A 23,792-nucleotide genomic window follows, 5' to 3' on the forward strand; every position below is an offset into this window, starting at 1 on the left:
ATCTTGCAATCCTTCATAGGAATCATTGCTGAATTCGAAAAAATACATTCGCTCGGTATCTGGAATTAGGAGATAAGATAAATAGAAACATAACTTGGATTTAACCCCTTGTGTGCTCATGATGAGACTAGGCCGTCGTGAGTCACAGTTGAGCTCTTCTCATGACGGCCTGGTCTTGTCATAACTGCGCTGCTCCGCCCACGCACAGGTAATTCTCCGCCTGTGTGGGAGAATGAATGAGTGGGCGGGGTCGTGACTAGACCAGGCCGTCATGAGCACAGCTTTTTTCAAACAAACCACGTCATTCTTGACGCACCCCATCTCCTGCCTCCACCCCCCTTTCTTGACGTGTGCTTGTAGCAGGCGGCAGTTATTAGATAGTTACATATACATGTTCGTAGACCTTGCTGTGTTTCTGAGGACAGCCTCTAGATGTATACACGTATTCAGCAGTCCTGGCTCATTAAGCCATGCTGTTAATCCATGTCCTTATGGGATGTGCTTGCTCGACCCTCCAGTGCCGGGCTATGTGTCTCTTGGCAAGCCGGAGGCCAGTAGCCAAAAGGAGTCTAGTGCATCTTTTAATGCCCCCCACACTCCCTCGTCTGTTAGCCCCAACAACATCATTTTAGGCTCCGGTGTTACTGGGCGTTCGGTTATCGTGGACCGTATGTGGCATATGTTGGACCAATATCTTTATATTACTGGGCACTCCCAGACTGTAATGAAGAAGGTCCCTAGTGCCACCTTGCACTGAAGACAATGCAGGTGCCACCTTGAACTGAAGACAATGCAGGTCTAGGCTGCGTTTCATTTTGCTTAGTTGTGTTGCGCTATAAAAATACCCAGTGTAAGTATTTGAGTTGGATCAGCCGCAATTTTATGGAGACTGCCAGAACTCAGGGGGCCATCCTTGCTTCGACCAAATCCTCTTTTTCCAGTATACCCATGTCACCTCGCATAGCTCTCAATGATGTCATGGAGTCAGGGGTGATATTTACTTATATCTTATGTACCGTTAACCCCCCCCCCCCCTACCCCCCCCCCCCTGCTTTCCACCCATCAAGGAGGTCATTGAGACATGAACCTCTAGGGAATTGTGGTCTGAAATGGCCTGTAGGTTGCCGCAGTGTTGCTCGAGGGCATGTTGTATTTGCAAGACACGGTAGAGTTGTGTTTTAGCCCTTTGTTTGGAGATGTCTGTAGAGTCCCAGGCCCAAAAGCCTTTCAGAGTTGCTGTGGGGTGTAGCCATGTCCCGAACCATAAATGTGTTTCCCAATGCCATTTGATCCATCTCAGCGCCTTATGTTGACAGTCTATAGATGTCGCAGGGGGTAGGTCAGTATGGTTTACTGGCCTATATAGAAGGTTCATCACTGGTGTATTGTTCAAGATTCTGGATTTTACTGCTATTGCAGGGTCCTGGCGGTCTGTGAACATGCATTCGTTGGTCGGGAAAATTTCCCTGGCCCAGTAGTATAGTTGCAAGTCTGTAATACCCAACCCCTGTCATAGTGTCCCAGCACACATTTACGGAGTGCTATTCGTGGTTTGTCCCTTTTCCATCGGAATTTCACTATCGCAGCCTGAAGGAATGTTAAAGAATGTGGGGGTAGAGCGTATGGGTACTTTTGTAAAGTGTATAGCATTTGGGGGAGAGAGAGATCATCTTGAATAAGACCCCTCTGTCTGCTATGTTCATGGGCAGGTGTTCCCAAGTATCCATGTCTCATTTTACACAAGTGACCAGAGGTGTGTTATTTGTATCCCATGCATCATGTCTGGTGTGGGTAACCGACACACCAAGGTATAAAGTCTTGGTCTGCCCACTGAAGGGTTATGGTGCGGCTTATGTCGTCCTACGGTTTAGTCAAAGGTATGTATGTGAACTTGGTCCAGTTCACTGTGAGGTCTGATCCTTTTGCGTAGATTTGGAGCATATGCATATAGGGAGGCTTAAGGGTTGCTTATATAGACCAGGGCATGGTTCGCATAGAGCGAAATTCTGTCACCACTTCGTTTTTAAAAACTGCAGCACAGCGCTTTCAGCAACAGCTTCCAGCTTCCTCACCGGACCTTCTGCTACAGCTTGCGGTACCCGCTCCGCGGGTCCCGCTTCGCCCTTGGGGGCTAACCTGGCATAGAACAGCACCCGTGGCCGACTGCTTCATTTGGGAGGTAGGGACAGCGGGGACGCGTGCAGGGCTGCGAGCGAGTGCGGGCGCAGGACTTCAAGTCCCAGGAGCGCCCGCCAGACCCAATTGAAAGCACCTGGGCCGCTCTCCCTGCACGCTCCGCCCCACCATTCCCATCAACAGCATTTAAGCCCCAACACGGCCTGATATCGCCGTGTCACCACTTCGTTTTTAAAAACTGCAGCACAGCGCTTTCAGCAACAGCTTCCAGCTTCCTCACCGGACCTTCTGCTACAGCTTGCGGTACCCGCTCCGCGGGTCCCGCTTCGCCCTTGGGGGCTTACCTGGCATAGAACAGCACCCGTGGCCGACTGCTTCATTTGGGAGGTAGGGACAGCGGGGACGCGTACAGGGCTGCGAGCGAGTGCGGGCGCAGGACTTCAAGTCCCAGGAGCGCCCGCCAGACCCAATTGAAAGCACCTGGGCCGCTCTCTCTGCACGCTCCGCCCCTCTCACAAGTAGCCAATATAAACAAGTGACTCAACCCGCTGCGCGGGAGCGCGCGGGAGGGCGCCGGGAGAAGCCCGGGACAAGGGCGGGCCCGTTTTAGCCCGTTCTAGACCGTTCTAGACCGGACCGGGCCATTCCTCTTGGTTGAGTGGTTGTTTTAATTTATTTTACCATTGGTATCATCCTTTATTGCCCATCATTTTGACCAGGGCACTGTTTTGAACAATGTCTTCACGTGTAACTCGTCACACGGCTAAAAATGCCAAAAAAGTCACGGGTCCTTTGGATGACTTTATAACAAGGACCAACACAAGTATCGACAATGAGATTTCTAAACTCCAGCATAGAGTTTCCCTGGAGCTGGAGGAAGCAAGGAGACTTTCTATTGATTTAGGCTTGGCCAAAAAATCATCCTTGGGTAGCATTGCCTTAGCTAGGACTCCGGAACGCTCCACCGTTGTTACTAAATCTCTTGTTATACCGGTTGAAGTTCATCCTGTTCCTAAGGAAATTTTGCCACCTGCTAATGTCTCACCGGATTATTCTGAGGAAACACCTGAGAGGACGTTACCTGTAGCATCGCCTAAAATGGATATGTCACCGAAGGACAATGCAATCAAAGACACTGAGGAGATCAATAAAGTTTTGTATCCCACTAAGGTAACGCCAATACTAAAGAGAAAATGTAAGTTTGGGTCAGTGTACCTTAGGAAAAAAGCTAAAGTGGCAAAAAGCCAGTGTCTAACAGCTTGGTCAAATTCAAATGGGGTTAGGAACGATCTATTATTCCAGTCTTTACCAAGTACAGAGTTGTCTAAAAAAGATAATGAGAAGGAAATCATTAGTACAGTAGATGTCACTAATATTGATGTGCATGATGCCCCAATGGCAGAGAAAACAGATTCATCTCTGCTAGAATTAGAGGGGGGGAAGGAGGACTTTGTTAAAACTGTATGGGAGACCCTAAAAAAGCTATTAAAGCCACTTGAAGTTAGGCTAACTAGTATCGAAAGTCAGCTATTGGAACTGGAGAAAAGTATTATCACCTTGTCTAGTATCAGCTTAGACACCCGTGGTACTAAACCACAGCCTCCAGATGCTGCCCTTAGCAGCTCTCAAGTTTCCATTTGCCCTGTGCCTACTACAACAAATATGGGTGTTAAACAAACAACTATAACGAGTGTTCCTCAAGTAGCTGATTGTGGAACGACCCAAGTTTTTACTTTCTCTGCTACCCCCTTGGTTCCCCCAAAAGGTAATAAGGCAAACAACCAGAATGTTAAAGGTCCAGTCTTTGTAGCAAATACAGGAGCTGTGGGTACCAAAAATGCGTGTCCTACCAAATTGATTGTTCCCAAACCCCCTGTATGTGTAGTATCTACCCCTAGGGTGACCTCATCGAACAAAATAATGGAAAAGACTATACTAAACGACCACACTTCTCAATCTAGCAAAATTCCCAGGGGGGGATTTATAGATCTTCCCCCTGATGCAAGCCCCTTTGTAATTGTATTAACCGGGGTCCCTGAGCTAGATAACCAATATGAGGAGAATTTTTTGTCCCTAAAAAATAAGGTAATATATTGGTTAAATGAGAATAAGCCCATTTCAAATGACACTAAAAGTAAAATCCTTATGGTAAGAAGGGTACCGTGGATCGGCCCCACACATAAAACCATTGTGGGAGACTGTATTGTCGTTTCTTTTGAGGGTTTTCCTACCGCCCAACATATCTGTTCACAAACCGTTTATGCAGGTACATCCCCCATTGAAGTAAGGCCCCTGTCATTTTTCTATCCCCCTTTGAGGCATGCGAACAATGGAGGCAACTGGACTACGGCTAATCACCGCTCCACGCCTGAAGTAAGGCCCCTGACATATTTTTACCCTCCTTTGAGGCATGTGAATAACGGAGGTAACTGGACTACGGTTAACTACCGTTCCATGCCTGGTATGCGACATGGCAGATATGGCACTGACATTGGGTGGAATGGTGTTTCTACTTATAACAGGTTCAGTCCTCTGGATGGAGTTGATTGACTCCCAATCCAGAGAATTGGGCCCCCTAGTGGATACACCAGTGATCGCCTAGTTGATACTGAGGGTATCTCCAGTAAACCTGGCAACACAAAAACAATGACTCGTGTTTGAGAGGGTGTTAAGGATTGTCAAGTTATAAAAGGGGCCTTAGATATGCAGTATGGTACAGCGTCTAGTATGAATAATTGCGGGGAAAATCAGATTGGTCCAGTTGATGCTGTATCTAATTGTGTAGTGGACCGGTCATTTGATTTAGTTCTGTACCATGGAGATGAAACAGTCAAAGACCCAATGATAGGACCAGAATTGATTATAAATCCTATCTGCATTGCAAATGGGGTAAAACAATCTTTGCTTATTATCTCCTGGAATATTGCGGGGGTATGTAAAAATCTGAGGGACCCAGAATGGGCAGAATACATAGACTCTTGTGATTTTTGCTTTTTACAAGAAACCTGGGCAATAGATATACCCCATAGGACGGGGTATAAAACCTACGGTATTGAGGCTGTCCAAGCAAGCAGGGGAAGACCCTCGGGGGGTCTTATTATATGGGCCAAAGTCACGCTGAAGATTAAGATCAAAATAATTGACACAGGCTCATTAGACATTCTGGCTTTGAAAATTACATCTGCAAAAAATGAAGAATGTTATTTGATCAATATCTATAATAGACCCTCCATGCATTCTAAAAAATCCCCCACTATTGAAGTCTTAGATGACTTTTTAAAAAGGGTGGTTAGTGAGGTCCCAGTAATCATGGGCGGAGATATTAATTGTAACTTCGAACCCGTCCTGGGTCTTGTGGACATTCTTGAGGAAGAAGACCTTGCAAATAACATCCCCCAACTTGAGAGCACAAAACTTGTCAACTGCTCTGTACTGGTCGTACAACTGGTAGGGTTAACAATCGACCATAATCTCAGAGCATGTAATGGTCGTTTCCCATCTGATCTTTCAAAATGTCCCACGTTTGTAAGGTCCAATATGACAAGTAATTTGGACTTTATATTTGTTTCACTGTGCATTTGGCAATATATGTTGGATTTTGTGGTGTCTATTAGGGGTGAGAGCGATCATTACCCACTGGAGTTATTGGTTGATGGCACTTTGTTCAGTGAAATACCTTCCCATGTAACAGCTAAGGTTTCAAATCCAAATCTATGTGATGAGCACCATGTCAGTAATAACAGGCGTGCGCTGAAATGGAGCCAAGTATTAGAACATGAAGATGCACTGGCAAATGTATACTCAACCTTTGACTCAATCTTTGGGTCTTTAGATAATCACTCTTTTTCACCCGAAAGTTATGATAGTTTTATTGATCTCCACCATGTTTTTTTTGAAAAACTAAAAATATGTCTGACAAAAATGCCGAAAAAAACCCACCAAAATGTGAGAATGGGGTGCCATGGAAAACTATGGTATGATAAGTCTTGTAGAGCAGCCAAAAGGGATTTATTGGTGGCAATAAAAAATAAAACGAAGGAGGATGTTAGAGTGGCTAGGGAATTCTATAAGTCTACCCAAAACAGCTCAAGAAGAAGATGGGAGGAGTCAATTTGGGCAGAGATGCTGATTGCAGCTAAGGCAAAAGACAATGTGGGGTTCTGGAGGTTGGTGGCCAATGGGTCCCATGCAGGTAGAGTTGTGAAGGATGTTTTTTTAGATGAGCTGACTTGGGTAAATCACTTTACATCTCTCTATAAACAATATGACAATGGGACTGATGTTACACCTTGGATCTCCCCACCAATTGAGTGCATGAACTTCACAATCAGTGAGACAGAAAGAGCTATTGCTGACCTCAAAAGTAGCAAAGCCCCTGGCCCCGATAAAATTCCAGGTGATTTGTATAAACATGAGGTCGAAGTCTGGGCCCCTTATATAAATCACCTGTTCAATGCCCTGTCTAGCAATTGCCAATTTCCAGACAGTTGGCGTGCTGCGGAGGTTGTACTTATATTTAAAAAGGGCAGTAGGTCGGTTCCGTCGAACTATAGACCGATTAGTTTGATGGACATTCTGCAAAAGCTTTATTCCAAACACTTATTGTTTCGAATGAATGATTGGATTGAGGAAAATGCCATACTTACCAAATTACAAGCCGGTTTTAGGGGTAAGATCAGTACCATAGACCAGGTGTTTAGATTTTGTTGTCTATATTGGAAGTATGTGCTTATCAGGAAGGGTCGGTTGTATGTCGCCTTCGTGGATTTGAGGGCGGCTTTCGACCTCGTTCCTCGTAATTTGCTCTGGAGGTCACTCAGTGAAGCTGGTTTTCCTGGATGCCTCCTGGCCCAAATAATCCATCTACACGATAGGAACCATGCCAATATTAGGTGGGGACCATGTGGAGAACTGACACGCGACATCCCCATAGAGCGTGGAGTACGCCAAGAATGTGTCTTGGCACCCACTTTATTTTTGCTCTTTGTTAATGACATCCCTGATTATCTGAGCAGTAGTCCCAGTGATTCACCAAAACTTAGCGGGGAGTTGGTGCCGGCGTTACTTTTTGCGGACGACACCATCCTGGTATCACAAACCAAGAAGGGTCTGCAAACCCTTCTGAACTCCTTTAGTATATACTGTATGAAGAAGGGCCTAGAGATAAACATTAATAAAACCAAATGTATGGCTCTAAACCCACCTAAGCCTGACAGGGGGACCCTAAGTTTGGATGGTCAAACTTTAGAAATAGTTGATAACTTTTCCTATCTGGGTGTAGTGTTAGATTCGAATCTAACCTGGAAAGACCAAATAGAGAAAAGCAAGATGTCATATGCCCATAACGTTAGACCAATTATCAGTAAACTAAAAAAATGCTCAAGTAAAAGTATTACTCCTGCACTTGAGCTATTCAAATTCAAAACACAGTCTGCAGCCCTTTATGGGGCTGAGATATGGGGAGCTTGGTCGAAAGATAGTTTTTATGGACCAGATAACAAATTTATGAGATCAATTGTAAGGGTCCCCAAAAGCACCCCCTTGATCCCACTCCAAATGGATTTGAATTTTAAAAGAACTGATAATTATGCAACCTTAAGACCACTAATGTTTTGGGTACGTCTATGGTCCACCCCTGAATTAATTGATTATAGGAAAGGACTCCAGGAGATATTGGGTCTTGATTCCCTGCATTCTATTGTATGGCTTAGGCATGTAAAAAAATGGTTTTTTATTCTGGGCTTATCACAGTTTTGGGAATGTCCGGAAGGGTTACCACTTAATGCAAAACTCATGGTGAAACACATATTTTGGTCCTTCATCTCAACCCGTCTAGTAACCGGTAACAGTATCGGAACCCTTACCCAAAACTTCTTAACGTTTAAGGGAGAGCCTTTTTTTGAGACTTTCCTGGACGAGATCGAGCCTCCGCTCGCTAAGTCTCTATTCTTGAAGTTTAGGTATGGGAATCTTATGACAAACTGTAATGTTGAACGCTGGTCCAAGAAAAATGGGGACGGGGTTGACCCTATATTAGGGAAATGTGTAATGTGCCCAGGCTCGCACATGGAAGACGAGAGACCTATCCTTTTCTTCTGCTCAGCGTATGACAAAGCAAGAAAAAAATGGGTCAAAGCCTTGTGCAATATCCTAGGAATAAGAACATGCTCCCAGGCGTATAGGATTGCAAAGACAAATACCCTACAAATTGTCGTATTTAGTATTAGTAGATTTCTCCTGTCAGTTTACTATTCAAGAAGGAAGGTTGGTCAACCGCTATGAGTAGTTAAATTATGTAAATACTCTGCAGATTAATATGGTGTACGATTTTGCCATTTGAGAAAAAATGTAATTGGTGACCCAACTTTTCTATTATGTATCATGTATTTTATTGGAAATGGTTTTAGCATTTTATAATAAGATGTATTTTAATCTGTATATGCAATATATCTGTTGTGTGTTAGGTTGTTGTTTTACATGTATCTTTTATGGCTGAAAAAGTCGAAATAAAGATTAAACTGAACTGAACTGAAATTCTGTCTACTGTTAGCCGGACCAGTGGAAGCCACTCAGCTGAGAGTTGTGCCTATTCCATTCAGCTAGTGGTTCTCTGATTGAAGAGAACAGGAGGGGGGCACCCTTGTCAAAGTTAATTTTCTCTAGCACTCTGAATAGTAATTCCCAGCGGCCTGAGTCAAATACTTTCTCAAGGTCCAGGAACACCAGGGCCCTGTAGTCCAGTTCCCCAGCGGACATCGTCTTTGCTGTGTGAAGGTGTGGCAGGCAATGCAGAGTGGCAAGTTTTGACATCATCCCATTTTGGTCCGAGTGCTCTATCGTTCTGATCGCAGGTAGCAGCCTGTTCGCCAGTATTTCAGTTTCTTTACTCTTGCCTGAAGGTTCTGTATGCCTATCTAGCATTTTGTCTTTCGGCTTTTTTCCATTTGAAATTGAGTTATTATATTTTATTCACTTCAGATCATATAGGCAGCTTTTAGAGGCCATTTTTGTTTTAACATTTTAGTGGTATAGTACAAATTAAAGAAGATGCCTAATAGTTAAGATAAGCATGGTTTAGTTTTGTTGCAGAACTTTTTAGTTCATGAATGTAGAAAATATTCATGTCGTAGAGCAACATGCTTACAGGTAAGTAACGTTTTCTTCTGAATATTTGAATCTGTGTACTCTAAGCAGTCCTCAAAGACAAAATACTAATTGTACTTCCTGACTACGTTCTGCAGTCTCTTGCAAAACTATTTCTCCTCGATGGTCAGCTTAAATAATTAATCCTGCTACTGGCAGTTCTAGTGTTCAAATGCTGCAGCCTAATGCCTTTTTGCACTGTTTGTAAAGTAGTGTGTGTTCACTTAACAACATATGGAAAACAAAATTGAAGCCTCACTTGTAACATACTTTAATCAATGAATGTTGTTATTGACTACTTCTGTTTAGGGATGGAACCAAAGCTAAACATAATTGAGATTGTAAAACCGGTTGACACAGTTGAAGTGGTTATTGACCCTGATGCCCACCATGAAGGAGGTGAAGCTCAGCTTGTGGAAGAAACTCAAGTTATAACTCTGGATGGCACAAAACACATTACAACAATATCTGATGAAACGTCTGAGCAAGTAACACGATGGGCTGCAGCACTTGAAGGCTATCGGAAGGAACAAGAACGCCTTGGAATACCTTACGGTAAACAAGAAATGGCAATCTGGTCCGTCTTGAGTGTTATTTAGATTTGCAAATGTGTTTGAAACCAGTTTCAATTCCGTTTTCTACATAATGGTTTTACCATTTGTTATTAGGCTGATAAGTCTTATAGGTCTTTGGTTTGATAGGCCATTTCAACTTCTTGCATTCACCTCAGCAGTTTATCTCAGAGGGCATATGAATATTCAAAACTGTAGTAAAAGTCAGTTGATTTGTTAATTTTCTCTTGGGATGCCTGTGCACTACACGTAGTGCACAGAAAATATAAGCTATTAAATACTGATACACACTAGTATAAAGTGATGTATAAGTTGAAGCAGAAAGAGGTCTGAAGAAAAGATTGTGTGCAATATTTTCAACATTGTTAATATAGTTTTAGCATCAGTGATGAACATAAGTAGGGCAGGTCTGGATGAGGCATCCGAGACAGTTAAAGTGGTTAGTTAATTAAGGTCTCATCTAAATATATTTCTAGAAAAATATTAGATATGCTGCTAAAGTTTTATCATGACAATCCATTCTGAGACCATTGCTAATAAAGAATCTTAGGTAAAATTCACCAATGTGCTAAATCTTTATGCAGAAATCATGCCATGAAGAGTATTGAAAATCTGTCCTAGGGAAATAAGGAAATTAGGAAGAAGGAACATGGCTTGTTGGGAGTTTGACATTGGTGTCATTATGAGAGCAAAGTTAGCAAGGATCATTAAAAAGAAAAACAAGATTTGAAAAACAGGACACTGTACTAAAAGTTGGCCTTAACAAATTGCAGGGGCGAGGGGGGTGGACGGTGCAACATCAGTAACTTCCAAATGCCTGAGAAAAGCTAGTCACGAACGTGACCACCTAGATGACACCACAGGTCCAATCACTACCATTTCTCAAGCTTATTGGACATGATGGGGGAGGTAAATGGAGATTTGGTGATGGAGAGGAAGGTGGCAGCATCTTGCCTTTCCAATGCAGACAAAGATGTGTGGTGGGTGTGGATGGACGATGTTGGTCAGGTTTTCTCGCTCCTGGACTGTTGGCTGACATTGCAGGTATTGGCACTCATAATTTTCATCGGGGAGCTAGTATAGCTTAATGCCTGGCTCATGCAGCCTGCTGGAAATGTAGATGGTTGCATGTGCTCACTATCGAAGACAATTGGTGCAGTCTTACTCTTTGTTAAGTATGCTCAGTGTTTTAACCCACAGCTTGGATTTTAGATGTTCGTAATACTGTGGTGCTTTTTTTTGTCAATTATTTTTCTCCTACCACTGGTTGTCCATCAAGGCTCCCAGTATGCCATTGACATTCCCACTCCCTTCTTTGACAGATCTGAGCACCCCATCCCTCAAAATAAACATTCCTACCTGACTACTCAGTCAGTATCTGCTTCTCGCTCTTTCCCCATATCTGTATACTGTTGGTAAAAACAACACAAGAAAAGGCAACAGTGATGTAGTTGAGAACTGTTATTTGATGTTGTGTTCTCTAGTTCACAGTAAAAAGAAAACTAATGTTTGGCCAGAATCCAAACGAAGTCATCAATAAACTAACCTGAACGGCCCACACTATTATGTGCACATCACCTTTGAGCAAAATACTTGTGGGTTCCTGCCCAATTTGATGTTCTCCCTTTCTCTTGGCTTTAGATCCAGTTCAGTGGTCAACAGACCAGGTCCTCCACTGGGTAGTGTGGGTGATCAAAGAATTTGGCATGGATGAAATAGACATCAGTACCCTGACCATGCCAGGACGGGACCTTTGTGAACTCAGCCAAGAAGACTTTTTCCAGAGGGTGCCACGAGGAGAAATTCTATGGAGCCACTTAGAGCTTCTTCGAAAGTGTAAGTAAGCTCGAAGCATACCCATACATGTTGAAAGATTGTTATGGTTTGGAAGATAATCTGATGTGTTATCCTGACCATCTGGTATTGGTATCTACTGGAGTTTGTTTAAATGTTTTTTGTTATGCATTAGGTGTGTAAATTAAAAAAAAAAACCTTAAAACACCAGTTGTATCTCAAAATAAGGATGCACTTTTTAAACATTTTTACAGACTAGAAGAGCCTTTTTTTGTTTACAAATCTCTTCTAAAACATACTATTAGGAAATGGTGCTATACGGATTGTTTTGTGTTTTTTACATGGAAAAGAGAAGTTTTGAACCTGCACTAAAAAAAAAATAGCGTAGCGTGGCACATTTTGCTTTGCAGGATCAATTATCTAGTTATGCGTTTTGGGCCAGACTCTGAGAATCCTACCTGTAAGCTTTCTTCTATTTGAATAGTTTATGTAGAGGAGGGATGTTTATGTTCCTTAAATGTAGCTTCTCCAGGAGGTACCAGTTAGCCTTTTGGTAGCTTGTATCAATTCAGGATATTATCCATCTTTTTAAATGCGTGTTTAAAGATAAGGGTCCTCTTAACTTCCACAGTATGCATAGACCCCTTAGCTGTTGTGGGAGGATTTGGAAAAAGATGGCATTTTCAAAAAGTTAAGCCTATGACATTACCTCATTATATGGAAATTTGAAATGTTGAGTTGAAGGAAGGATGAGTAAACCTTATTTCAATGGTACACATTGTAAAGCTTATGGTGGCAAGAAGCCTCAATCTCGCTCGTCCCCACAAACGATGTTATGGTTGTTTGAAATCCTGCCTGTCACAAGATATTGAAGTACTCTCTCATGCATGCACTCAGATGATGGGCAAATTATTTTTGACACTACTATGGTCTTCCATAGTGAAGCAGAATGTTGTAGGAAATCTTCAGTCACTGACCAATTGAAAAGGGTCTCATTGAGGGCTTTTTGCAGTTTGCAAAAAACAAGACGATGAAAGCCAGATTTAGTCAAATAAAGAAAATATGGGAGGTTGGGCTCTTCTTGGCACATTCTAATTTTAGTCCACTTCTCCAAATGCCAGATTAAGATCTTGCTCCACTTGAAAGTGTATGGAGATTTTCTGGAAGTGTGCTCCACCTCCTTTAGGATGGACATGTAGGTTCTAGTGACTCAACAGCTTGTGCTCAGGAGTGTGATTCAAAATGTGTTTTGTGATGAATCTGGACAGAGAAGTATTACGTTTTATCAATGCATAAACAGTACACTTAATTGAGGGTTGGAATTACAATTCAATAACTTTTTAATAGCTCATCATAGGCAACAGCGTTTCCAATGTTCCAGTAGATGGAAGAAGGCTCGGGAAGCTGTTTTGGGCCGCCATCATTTCCCCATAGAACTCTACTGCGGCGCTCACAGCTGCATGGAAATAAACATGGCACATTCTGTCAGAGCAGCATTGGAAGCTGTGTTTTTGCAGCGTGAATCTTTCTGGATTCACTATGCTGTGCATCATGCATTATTCCATCCATCTAGTGGTTGGGTCCGGAATTGTAGTCTTTTTTCTCTCTTTTTTTCGTGGCCCAGGTGGGTGTTGACATCCCACCATTTGGTGTCGTTCGTGACGTCGATGCGCTTCCTGCGAAAGCTCCCACCTTTGGTCGCCATCTTCAGATTCTTTTTTCTGCTGTTGGGTCTGGATCGTTGCCTAAGAGTTCCAGCGTTTTGGAAGAGGAATTCGAGCAAAATCAAAGATATTCAATGAAGAATCAAGTTTTCAACTACACCAGACTACAGGTCAGGTACCCGGAGCGTCGAGGGAGAAGTTTAAAGAACAAAACCTTGATGTTTGACGAGGAATTAGCTCGCAGGGGGCTCCCTGAGCGCGGCGATGGACAAAACACAGTTCAAGTTTTGCACCAATTGCCACCACAAGTACGCTCAGAAGGACCAGCATCCAGTCTGCAACCTCTGCCTGCCGCTCAACGACAAAAGCGAAGTCTGCAACGTCTGCTTGGCTTTTACACCCAAGACCCTCAGAGTAAGGGAGAGGCAGAGAAGGGCGAACCACAACATGCAGGGACAGGGGCCACCTCCATCGCTACGAGACTTAACCCTCTCCAGTGGAGAAGAGGACAACATCGCCGAAGGACCAGAGGACTGCACGGTCGTCGAGGTTCATAAGAAGATGTCGAAGAAGGTAAGGGAGTCGTTGACCCATAAACACCCAAGCGACACTCAAAAGAGTGAAGCAAAAGCCCAGAGCGACACTTGTAGAAGTAAAGCGAGGTTCTCGAAGGGAGCCGTGCTGCCGAAACATTCGACGAAAGCAACAGCCTCCAGGGACAGTCAGCCGAGCTGATCCTTCGAAAAGGACTCCCAATCGGCGGAAACCCTCGAAAGGACGTCTAAGGTTGCCCTCGAGAAAGACACCTCTGCGCCGAGGAAAGAAGGGTTGACGTCCTCGAAGAGAAGCTCTCCAACCCTCGTCGCCAAACATGCCGCCGAGATGGAGAGAAAGAAGAGGAGGCTCGAGGCCGAAATGGCGAGCATCCTATTGCGGAAGAAGATGACGCGGAACCGCTGAAAATGCTCGAGCCAGTCGAAGAGCTAGGAGAAGAGGACTACTATTTCGAGGGAGAAGGCGACGAAGATCTGCAGTCCTACCGGGACTCGGCGTCCTAGGAGGCCCAAGATGTGGAATGGCAAGATCTCGACGCCGAATCGCCAGAAGAAGGCGTAGACACTTATCCTTCGAGACCTTCACCGCCAGATGACCTAGGGATCTACAACATGGTCGTGCAGAAGGCTGCACAGCCTTATGGAGTGAAAATGGAGGAGGAGAAGCCCAAGGCATGTTTCCTCCTGGAAACTCTACTGCCTCAACAGACCAGGAGCCAATTCTTGCCCATGCTCCCTAGTGTGCTGGACCAGGGAAGAGAGGCCTTTAAGGAGCCAGCAGTATGCAAGGCTGTGACACCTAGAACAAGAAGTAGTATAAAAATTCTTCAAAGGACCCTGCATACATCCAGGGGTCAGTGCCAGCGACTCCATAATTGCTGCAACGGCTAGGAAAATGGCTAATGTTCCCACAAATGCCGGACCACCTCTAAACAAGGGGAGTAGGAAGATGGATCTCACAGGGAGAAAGGTGGAGGGAAATACAGCAATACTGTGGCGCATTGCGAATCCCAATGCCCTGCTCAACAGGCACGCACACCAACACTGGGATGAAGTGGGGCAGCTCCTGAAGCATCTACCAGATCAGTACCAACAAGGAGCTGCTCACCTGGTAGAGGAAGGAAAGAACTTGGCGAACACATGCCTGAAATCGGCACTCTATGCTGCAGAAACATCTAGCAGGCGAATGATGATAGGAGTGACTGAGAGAAGACCCGCATGGCGGAGGATTTCGGGATTCAAGCCAGAGGTTCAAAGTAACATCTTAAATACACCCATTAATGGAGAGCAACTGTGCAGCGCACCAGTGGACGACAAGTTGTCACAGCTCAATAAGGACAACAAAACAGCAAGGTCCCTGTGAGTACTGCAGTTCAGGGGGATGAGAAGAGTCACACCCAGAAGGAGGCCAGGGAGTAGAAGTGGAGGCAACGTGCCGACCACATCGAACCAAACATTCCAACAAGGCTACCAAGGGAACAACCAAGGCCAGCAGGAACAGGGTTAGCAGCAGCAAAACTGGCAGTACTAACCCCGGGGACAGTCCTTTTGAGGAAGCAGAAACGGACGAGGACAAACACGAAGGGGAGGACAACAGCCCTCAACCCAGTGACTCCGCAATGCATCAGGCCCCCACCCTAGCAACACCTCGGGGTGGGCGAAAAGACAAAATGTAAAACAAAATGCAGCCAAACATTCAACGACAAGCAGTACCTCGAACATTCAACACCGGTAGGGGCAAGAATAAGAGACTTCATCCAGGAATGGAGGAGGGTCACATCGGACAAATGGATACTAAACATCATACTGTAGTGTAGCTCCTATTTTCCCAATAGGCTCTGCGCATTGGAATAGTACCTACAGCAGTAAAGGCCTAGGCCAGACGTTAACTAGGTCTACTACTGTCGATACTAGACTTAATTTTTGGGTTTGCCAGCTAAGCTCAGAGTTCGCTAGAAACTTTCTCGAATGTTCAAGGAAGGAATTAACTCCCCTGATTGGACAAGAAGGGATTTAGTTTCTGACAACCATAGAACATGACCACTTTGCTCTCCCCTAATCAAGAGTCAATCTCGAGAGTCGTGTGAGCACAAGGCAATTATTTTACTCAGTCAGTACGTGCATTCTTAGTCTCATCAGAATGTAGAGAAAAGGAAGAGACGGGCGTGTTCAATAAAAGATGTTATTTATTGATCAGTCTCTTTTCTCATACATGAGAAATGGATCGATATTATTGCAATACTTATAGTTAAGTAAAGTTCATACATTAAAAGCAATAGTATAAAATAATACTGTAAAAACATTGATATGGTTTCTGAGCCATATGATGTTTAAAATGATTAAAATATATTTACATACACATATACATTTGACTAAACGTACTCAACTGGTGTTTCTAAATACGCCTACCCCGTGTACCTGACCTAAGTCTAATGCGTGGGCGGGAATAGAAAGTTACAGTTTAAGTTAAGTTTGTTTTTGCCAAGTGAATAACTAAAGAATTCTCTGTGAGGGGTTATTCAGTTCTGTACCTGGAAGTTAGGATGAATGAGGAATGGTATCTCTTTCTCTGCTCTCGATATTCCAGGCTGCCTGCGAGGGCTGCCCGAAAGCGCCGGTGCTGGGTCTCTCGGCTTGAGATAGCAGCGCGTCTCTCAGCGCGTCAGGAAGGCGGGGCTGCTGCCAGCGGGGTCTGCTTCTGCTCTCGGCTTCGGCAAGTATGGCTGCTCCGTCTTGTCACCACGCGTGTGTTTGCATAGGGCAAGGTCGGCAATATTTATACCTTAAAGGTGCCGAGATTGACGTAAGGATGGACATAGATACGTCAATAAAGATGTCATACGACTTGCTCGTTAGCACATTCTTTACTAAAGTTCTCTGTGAAATCAAAACAATGGCCGCACGGATTTTCCAGGTTGTCATAGGTTTGATTTGTTATGAGAACGTCGTATGCCTTATCAGGGGCTGGAGGAATGTCGCTTGTCTAATTAGATCTCAAGCGTTACGACCTAATCAGATAACACGTTCCTGTGCCGTAGTGTGACTGCGTCAGATAACGGTATCTGCATCATTGGGGTTTTCTTGCCTCATGGGCTGACTGTTAGTTAACTTGATAGTTAGTTTAACCAGAATAGGGTCAGGAATAGGGGGGACTGATTCAGAACCTATAGAAATACACGACACCCACTCCACGCTAACTTTGGTCATATCTACTAATCTATGCATAGTATAACATAGTACAACATACTATAGAGTATAGTGTATACCTTACCACCCCAAAATACATAAATGCATTTCGAAATTTTCAAATATACCGAAATATTGCAGTCATATATATTGTATGCACTTAAGCTATGAATTAAATGCAAAATTAAACACGCATTGTTATGCATTATTGCTTATTGGTATATGAGAAATACACATGAAATGGCTCTTAATATGGCTATACAGAAAGGAAGTTCGAGACCATTTCATCACATAATAAAATATTTGTGAACATCCCAGCGAGCAGCTAAAGTCTATAAAGTATCTAAAAATAGAAATTTTAGTTCTCTAGGAATAGTTTCTTACTTTAAGCAGAAGATCAGTGTCCCGGGGAAAAATATGTAGAAAAATATTTTAAGGGGCTTGCTGAAAAATATTGCTGTCCGTGAGCTGGAGTGAAATTGTTCATGTGACTTTATTTTTAAAGTTGAAGGCCGAATTCAGGGAACGCCGTGTGCGAGTTTACTCAAAAGTCTCTATTTCTGTTCTGGAGAGAACATCATATCATTCAGGCTTTCGAAAAAACTGTCAACAGCTTCATGGGAAAGTTCCACTAAGTCGGAAATAGGTGTAACCATGCATTCGTGCGCATGATTGTCTCCATTGACATTCTGATTCGCATTGCTGACAGAAGGTCGTACCTGTTCGATGCTGCTTTCATCTTGAACTTCACTACTCTTCAATCGCAGTGGTGAAGATTCCAGGAATGCCGTTATCAGGATTGGCAGCCTTTGAGGGCAGCACAAAGCGTGAACCTTGGTAGGAACCAACAGTGTATCTGCATCCACTGGCGCATCCGATTGTAGCGTCAGACAGGTGTCTAACACGCATTCTTCTCCGCATAGCAGACACCTTAGTACAGGTAAAACACACCTTTGCCACATTGGTCGAAATGATAGAAACCAAGTCATGTTCAGGTCTCTAAGCCGGGAGAGTCCCAGGATTTTTGATATCCGGTCCCGGTATCCAATGGCTAGGATCGTATCTTCCATTGTCGCAAGAGTTTGATCTGTGACATGGGTTGCCATAACGAAAAATAAGGACTAGGAATAGGATTCCTGCAATTAGTCCCAGGATCAGGGGAAGTCCGCCAAAAATCGAATGGACGAAATCTGGAAAAATACCCAGTATGGCTTTGAATGGTGTTAATGCCATCGAAAATACTTTCTTAAATACCCCTGAGATCCCATTGGTATCAGAAATATTTAAGATTTCGCTCAGGATTTCCGCGAAATGTACGGGGGAATTAGTTGATAATAATGTATGTATCTCTGCAGTCGTCCTTGCGACTTGTAGATCATACGTTTCTTTTGATGACGTGAGCCTTGTAGGCGTCTGAAGAAGCACTGTTTTCATTCTGCTTAAAGTATCTATTCGAATAGAAGTAATTTTCAAACTGGGCCATGCCCTTGCCTCCCTGTCTGGAAAGGAGCTGGGGAATAAAGAACGTCCACAGCACTTGACCTTCGCCGTTGTAGTTACTAGATAAGGAGTCCCGGGCATAAGACTGCAACATCTGCGGTCTACAATAAGAATGTAACTCCCATTACAGAGTCTTTGAAAGAATGGTTCTATTTCAGTTGCAGGTGCGCCTTGCTGGTGACATGAAAGGTTGTATGAATTCCCTTCACAGGCTCCATGCAAACTAATTCCGTTACACAGAAGCGTGCGGCTTAGTGACATAGCACAATTGTTGCCACTAAGAAACACTTTCTGTCCTTTATTACTGACACATGCATGTGAATAGGGCAGGTTCCAAGTTGTTTTAAGGTACCCCTTTCCCAATTTCTCGTACATGCCAGCCTGTATATATTTTTGGCAGTATTGAAACCTGAAGGTTGAGATTGGAATATTTATGATTCCGTGGATTATCCATTCACTGACAGGTTGTTCTGACATTGTCATTGGTAATCTTTCTAATTTTTCAATGCTCAAGATTGTATAATCAGCACCCTTTTGCGCCATACCGATTTGTCTATCAGTAAGGTTAAAGATTTGGAATAGTGACGTTGTGTTGATTAAACGCCAAGGCACATAGCCTGAACGCAGATTTTGTAACGTCCAGCCAAGCTGTACAATAGAACGCAATTGTGACTGACCATGTTGTAATAACAGTAAGTCTTGCGATAATATATCGATTGCTGAAGACACAATGCTGTCCAATGAAAAAATTCTGGAGGACAGAGTCATTAACCCATTGTCCACTAAAGAATGTGATTTTTCCAAATTGATTTTTAATTTCCCGTATTCTTTCTGCTGTCTCAATTTGAGTAACCTTCCAGGCCTCATTGTATGCTGCATATACAGAGGCTGCTATTAAACGCTTTTGACGCTGTTTGCGTGGTCCCAGTATGAAATCACGCAAGTCAGCACCATCAGTAAGTAAAGTTAGGTGTTGCTTAATTTCAGGCAGTGTGGAAGTTTGTAGCCATTGAAGGCATAATTTGCCCACACTGTAGGTTGTTATTATCCCTGGGTGATGTCTTTGGGGATATCTAGGGTCTGGCCTGGTCATTTTGAAACCCTGTGTTTTATTCAGGAATCTATCTTGACAGTAATTTGTATCTGTGGGCCAGATCAACCATTGTTTCCAATCAGTTGGTTTTGGTTTAGTATATGGTTTACGTCTATCTCTTCATCTGTATCAGAGCTATTGCTAAACATTGTTGGCTTTGGAATAGACGGTTTAATTAAATCTTTGATTTTGGCTAAGCCAAGACAGGTGGTCTGTTGAACAGTGTCATTTAAAAATATCATTTGTTCTGGGATCATGCAGGCTCTAAACAAAGCTTCTATACCCTGTACTTGCCATTCTTTTGTACCCCAAACACTTTTCAAATCAACATTTTTGTCCCAATAATCAAATCCAAATGTATTCATTTTTTCAAAGAATGAATCTGAATATATCAATTTTGTGTTGGTTATCATGGTTTTCATCCCTGTCTTGTTTGACAATTTAAAATAAAATGTTTCAGCATTACTTATGTTAAAACCTGAAAAATATGAATATTTGTCATATACGGTTCTAGAGCTTCCTTTTGGAGGTGTAGCACAATGTTCCCATTGATTATAACTTAAAACATTTCTAGGTTGTGCAGATTTATGTAAAAAATGGTTACCATAATGGTTATAGCAATACATACTATCATAATTTGTAGAACCTTGCAAATAATCATGTTTTGTAAATTTAGCAGACATTACTAAGTCAGACATCATGTTGTTAATACTTTCGAAGTCCCAATCATCAGCAAATGAGTTTGGTTTTGCAAAGTCACTCAAGGAGATCTTGATTTGGTGTGGATATTTCAGGATCTCGACCGGACCATAAATTTCATAGTCAGTGTTGTCCCAGGCTACCCCACCAGGTATAGGATTGGCTGTGAAGTTGGCTGAAGAAAGTTCTGAAGAAAGTTCTCTTTTCTCGACGTGTGAAGATGTGTGTGGTTTGAGGATCAAGTTGATGTTCTGACTTGCTGTGTCCATTTTAGCATATTTTCCCTCAATGAAGCGTCCCAAAGTAAATACCATGATGAGCCAAAGTATGAGGATAAATGCACCAAAACCCACCCAAAATTCAATCCATGGAGAAACCAGATATGTTTCTTTCAGATGTTTCAAAAGTTCCTTAGCTTTGTCTTTAAAGGATTTTGATGATGGCTGTGTCTTTGATTCACTGAAGCCGTCAGAGGAATCATCGAAGTTGATGAAGTAACCGGATGCAGTTCTGTCAATTGTTCCAATTGGTTCAGGATTTCTGTTTTTTGCATTTTCACTCGGCACTTCATTGTAGATTGGTGTGTCTCTGCTAAATGTCTTTATTTGGGTTTTAAGAGGTCTGAGTTCTATTGCATTGTTGCATAGTCCTTCTTGTTCTTCTTTAGGCGTTTCGAATGTGATGAGCCTTTTTGTTAGGACCTCTGTGCTGGTAGCAAACCTTGGTGTTCTGCTACTTATTGGGAGTCCACTTGGCCTACTGTTTGTTATCGGCCACATGTTGTGGTTTTACCAGGTCGATGGATACAACTCGGTTCTCCTTTTTACCAGCAAGTGGCGGTAGTACAACTGATCTTGTCCCGTTGACAGACAAGACAGGAACTGCTTTTCTGTAAGAAGGCCCAAATTCCTTCTTTACCGCGATCTTTTCCCAGACTAGATCCCCGACTTTTGGAATCCAGACAGGTCTTGCTGGGACAGGTGGTGATTCTTCAGTGGTCGTTGGCTGTTGTTTCAACTGTATGTTGCTCAGGTCTTTTCTTGTTTTGTTTAAGTCCTGCAAAATAGCCAAACGGTCTTTGACATCAAAGGTTTTTTCTATTACCACTGAAGTCTGACTATCAAGGTCAGAGATCAACATCCTAGTTCCGAATAATAATTCGTACGGACTGAATCCCTTCAGAGAATTTCTTGGCAAGTTATTTAGACTACGTTGGACACTTATTAGATGTTTGACCCACCCAGCTCCCGAACCTAATATCCTTTCCATTATAGATTGCTTTCTGCCTTGGTTTTTTCTTTACACCATCCAGTACCCTCAGGAAGGAAGTGAGAAGATTCCCGCTGGGCTGTGCTCATTTGGCCATGTTTCCCCCCAGGCTGGTATGCCTGAGTGAGAACAATGGTCGAACGTAACATGCTCTTAGCGTATATGCCATTTAGACTCGCAAATCTTGTATAATAGTCCGGACGTCAGCCGAGTGCTGGTGATCTACATTATAAGTGGAAACTAGCCTGTATATGTTAATCGCAAGCCATTCTTTTTGCTGGTAATATTATCTGCCTTGATACGACGAGGTATTAAACTGCTTCTCTCCCCACTGCGATCTCTGTTGCAGTTTGGGCAGTTTTTTACAAACATGGTGTAGTGCAGGCTCATGCCTGGCCACCAGTACCGTGATTGTAATTCTTCCAGAGAATCTTTTAATTTAAGATGTCTGAGACCCTCGCCCATGTGTGCGTCTGCGATTAACAAGTTTCTCCTGTCCATGTTTGGAATCACTCTATCCCCCACTCCAGGGATTCGAGCAAAAGGGACGGAGTTTGCATCGATTATGTATGTATAATTGAGTGGATAGTTGATCGGTAGTGCTGAGCAGTCGCCGTTTGATGACGTTTTCACCGCCAGCAATGTTTCACCGTCAATGTATTTTAATGTACGCTTTTTTCGATCTACGGGAGCCGGTTTAGTGGCTGCCGCTGCGGCTGCTTCAGCCAATGAATTCCCCACAACGTGAACGCCATCACGTTGATGACTCAGTGAGTGAGTCACGTGAGTCTTTGGTAGTTCTTTTTTCAAAAGAGCTACTTGTTCCCAGAGCAGTTTCTGCTTTATTGGTGCATCTGTGTCATCTTTGTAACCGTTCTGAATCCATGTCTGCAAATCCTTGTTATATGCTTTGACGCAGTAATATGAATCTGACACTATAAGTGTCGGGAATTCGCGATCCGCATTATCCAGCGCCATTTTTAATGCTATTATTTCAGTTTGTAGTTCTGAATTAGTTTCTACTGAGTGTGATTTTGTTAATAGAGGTCTTAGTTTACCTCCGCGCCACACTTCTTTTGTAATCTCACATGTGGGATTGTATGCATGTTCTCCCCAAACGGAGGGTTGAGCATGTCCGTCTGTATAGATTACACAGGCGTAATGTCGTAGAGGAAGAATGTCGATTGGCAGAGGATACGTCTTTTCATATTTTAGATTTTTTAATTCTTCTAGTTCTGGATCAAAGTAGTAGTATACTTTGTCCGTTGTGATTGAATTCACCCATTGTATCCATTCCGGATTCAATGTTGTTGTTGGTAAATTACACGGTGTTGTTAGTGCCTCAAAGGCTGATTCTGCTGTTCTGACTGTGATATGTCTGCCGTCAGCTATCTCTTTTTCTCTAGCTATTGCGGTTTGAACTGCACGAATGATTTTTTCTGTATTACTGAATTTCTGTTCAGCTTCTGTGTACAAGTGTGATTTAAATGCAATTGGTACCTTTTCTCCCTCATTAGAGGTCAGGTATGTGAATCCGCATCTCCCTGGGATGACTCGGATCACAAGGTTGCGTGTGTTATCCCGTGTTTCTAATTTTGTTTTAATTAGCATGTCTGTTTGTAAGGATCTCAAAATTTCTGTGTGTGTTTGAGTCCAATTGGATCTTTTAAAGTCTGGTTTAATTAGATCATAAAGGGGTTTGACCCTTTCTGCGTAATTTGCAATGTATGTTCTTCCGAAATTTAGGAAGCCTAGAATTGACTGTAGGTTTTTTAGTGTTTTAGGGGCTTGGATTACGGCACATTTCTCTAGGAAATAGTCTGCCAGGCTTTTGCCTTCACTTGATAACTCATATCCTAAGAATAGGACTGTCAGATGGGCAATTCTGGACTTTTTGAAGTTGAATTTGTAACCCTCTGCAGCGAACCCAAGTATTATGGTGTTCACCCTTTTCAAGTGAGTCTCCAAGTCATCATCTGTTAAGTAAATGTCATCGACATAAGATAATGCTTCATCATCATATAGTTGTAGTAATTCTGTTACTCTCGCTGAGAATACCCCCGGGCTGTTCTTGTACCCCTGGGCTAACCGACAGAATTGCTTTTGAGTGCCATTTACTGAGAATGCAGTTAAATATCTGCTCTCTGGTGCTATGTTTTGACAAAAGAATCCATTGGAGATG

General features: G+C 43.1%; 1 protein-coding gene across 2 annotated transcripts in view; it reads left to right on the forward strand.

Moving 5' to 3' along the window:
- GABPA (GA binding protein transcription factor subunit alpha) overlaps positions 1-23,792 on the forward strand; it is a 301,636-nt gene that overhangs the window by 152,989 nt on the left and 124,855 nt on the right. For both annotated transcript variants that reach the window (XM_078658370.1, XM_078658369.1), the window contains 2 exons: positions 9,589-9,834; positions 11,493-11,687. In XM_078658370.1, coding sequence (XP_078514496.1) covers positions 9,589-9,834; positions 11,493-11,687 — 441 coding nt within the window. The remainder of the gene's footprint in view (positions 1-9,588; positions 9,835-11,492; positions 11,688-23,792) is intronic.

This window comes from Lissotriton helveticus, chromosome 8 (assembly GCF_964261635.1).
Source record: "Lissotriton helveticus chromosome 8, aLisHel1.1, whole genome shotgun sequence".
NCBI lineage: Eukaryota > Metazoa > Chordata > Amphibia > Caudata > Salamandridae > Lissotriton > Lissotriton helveticus.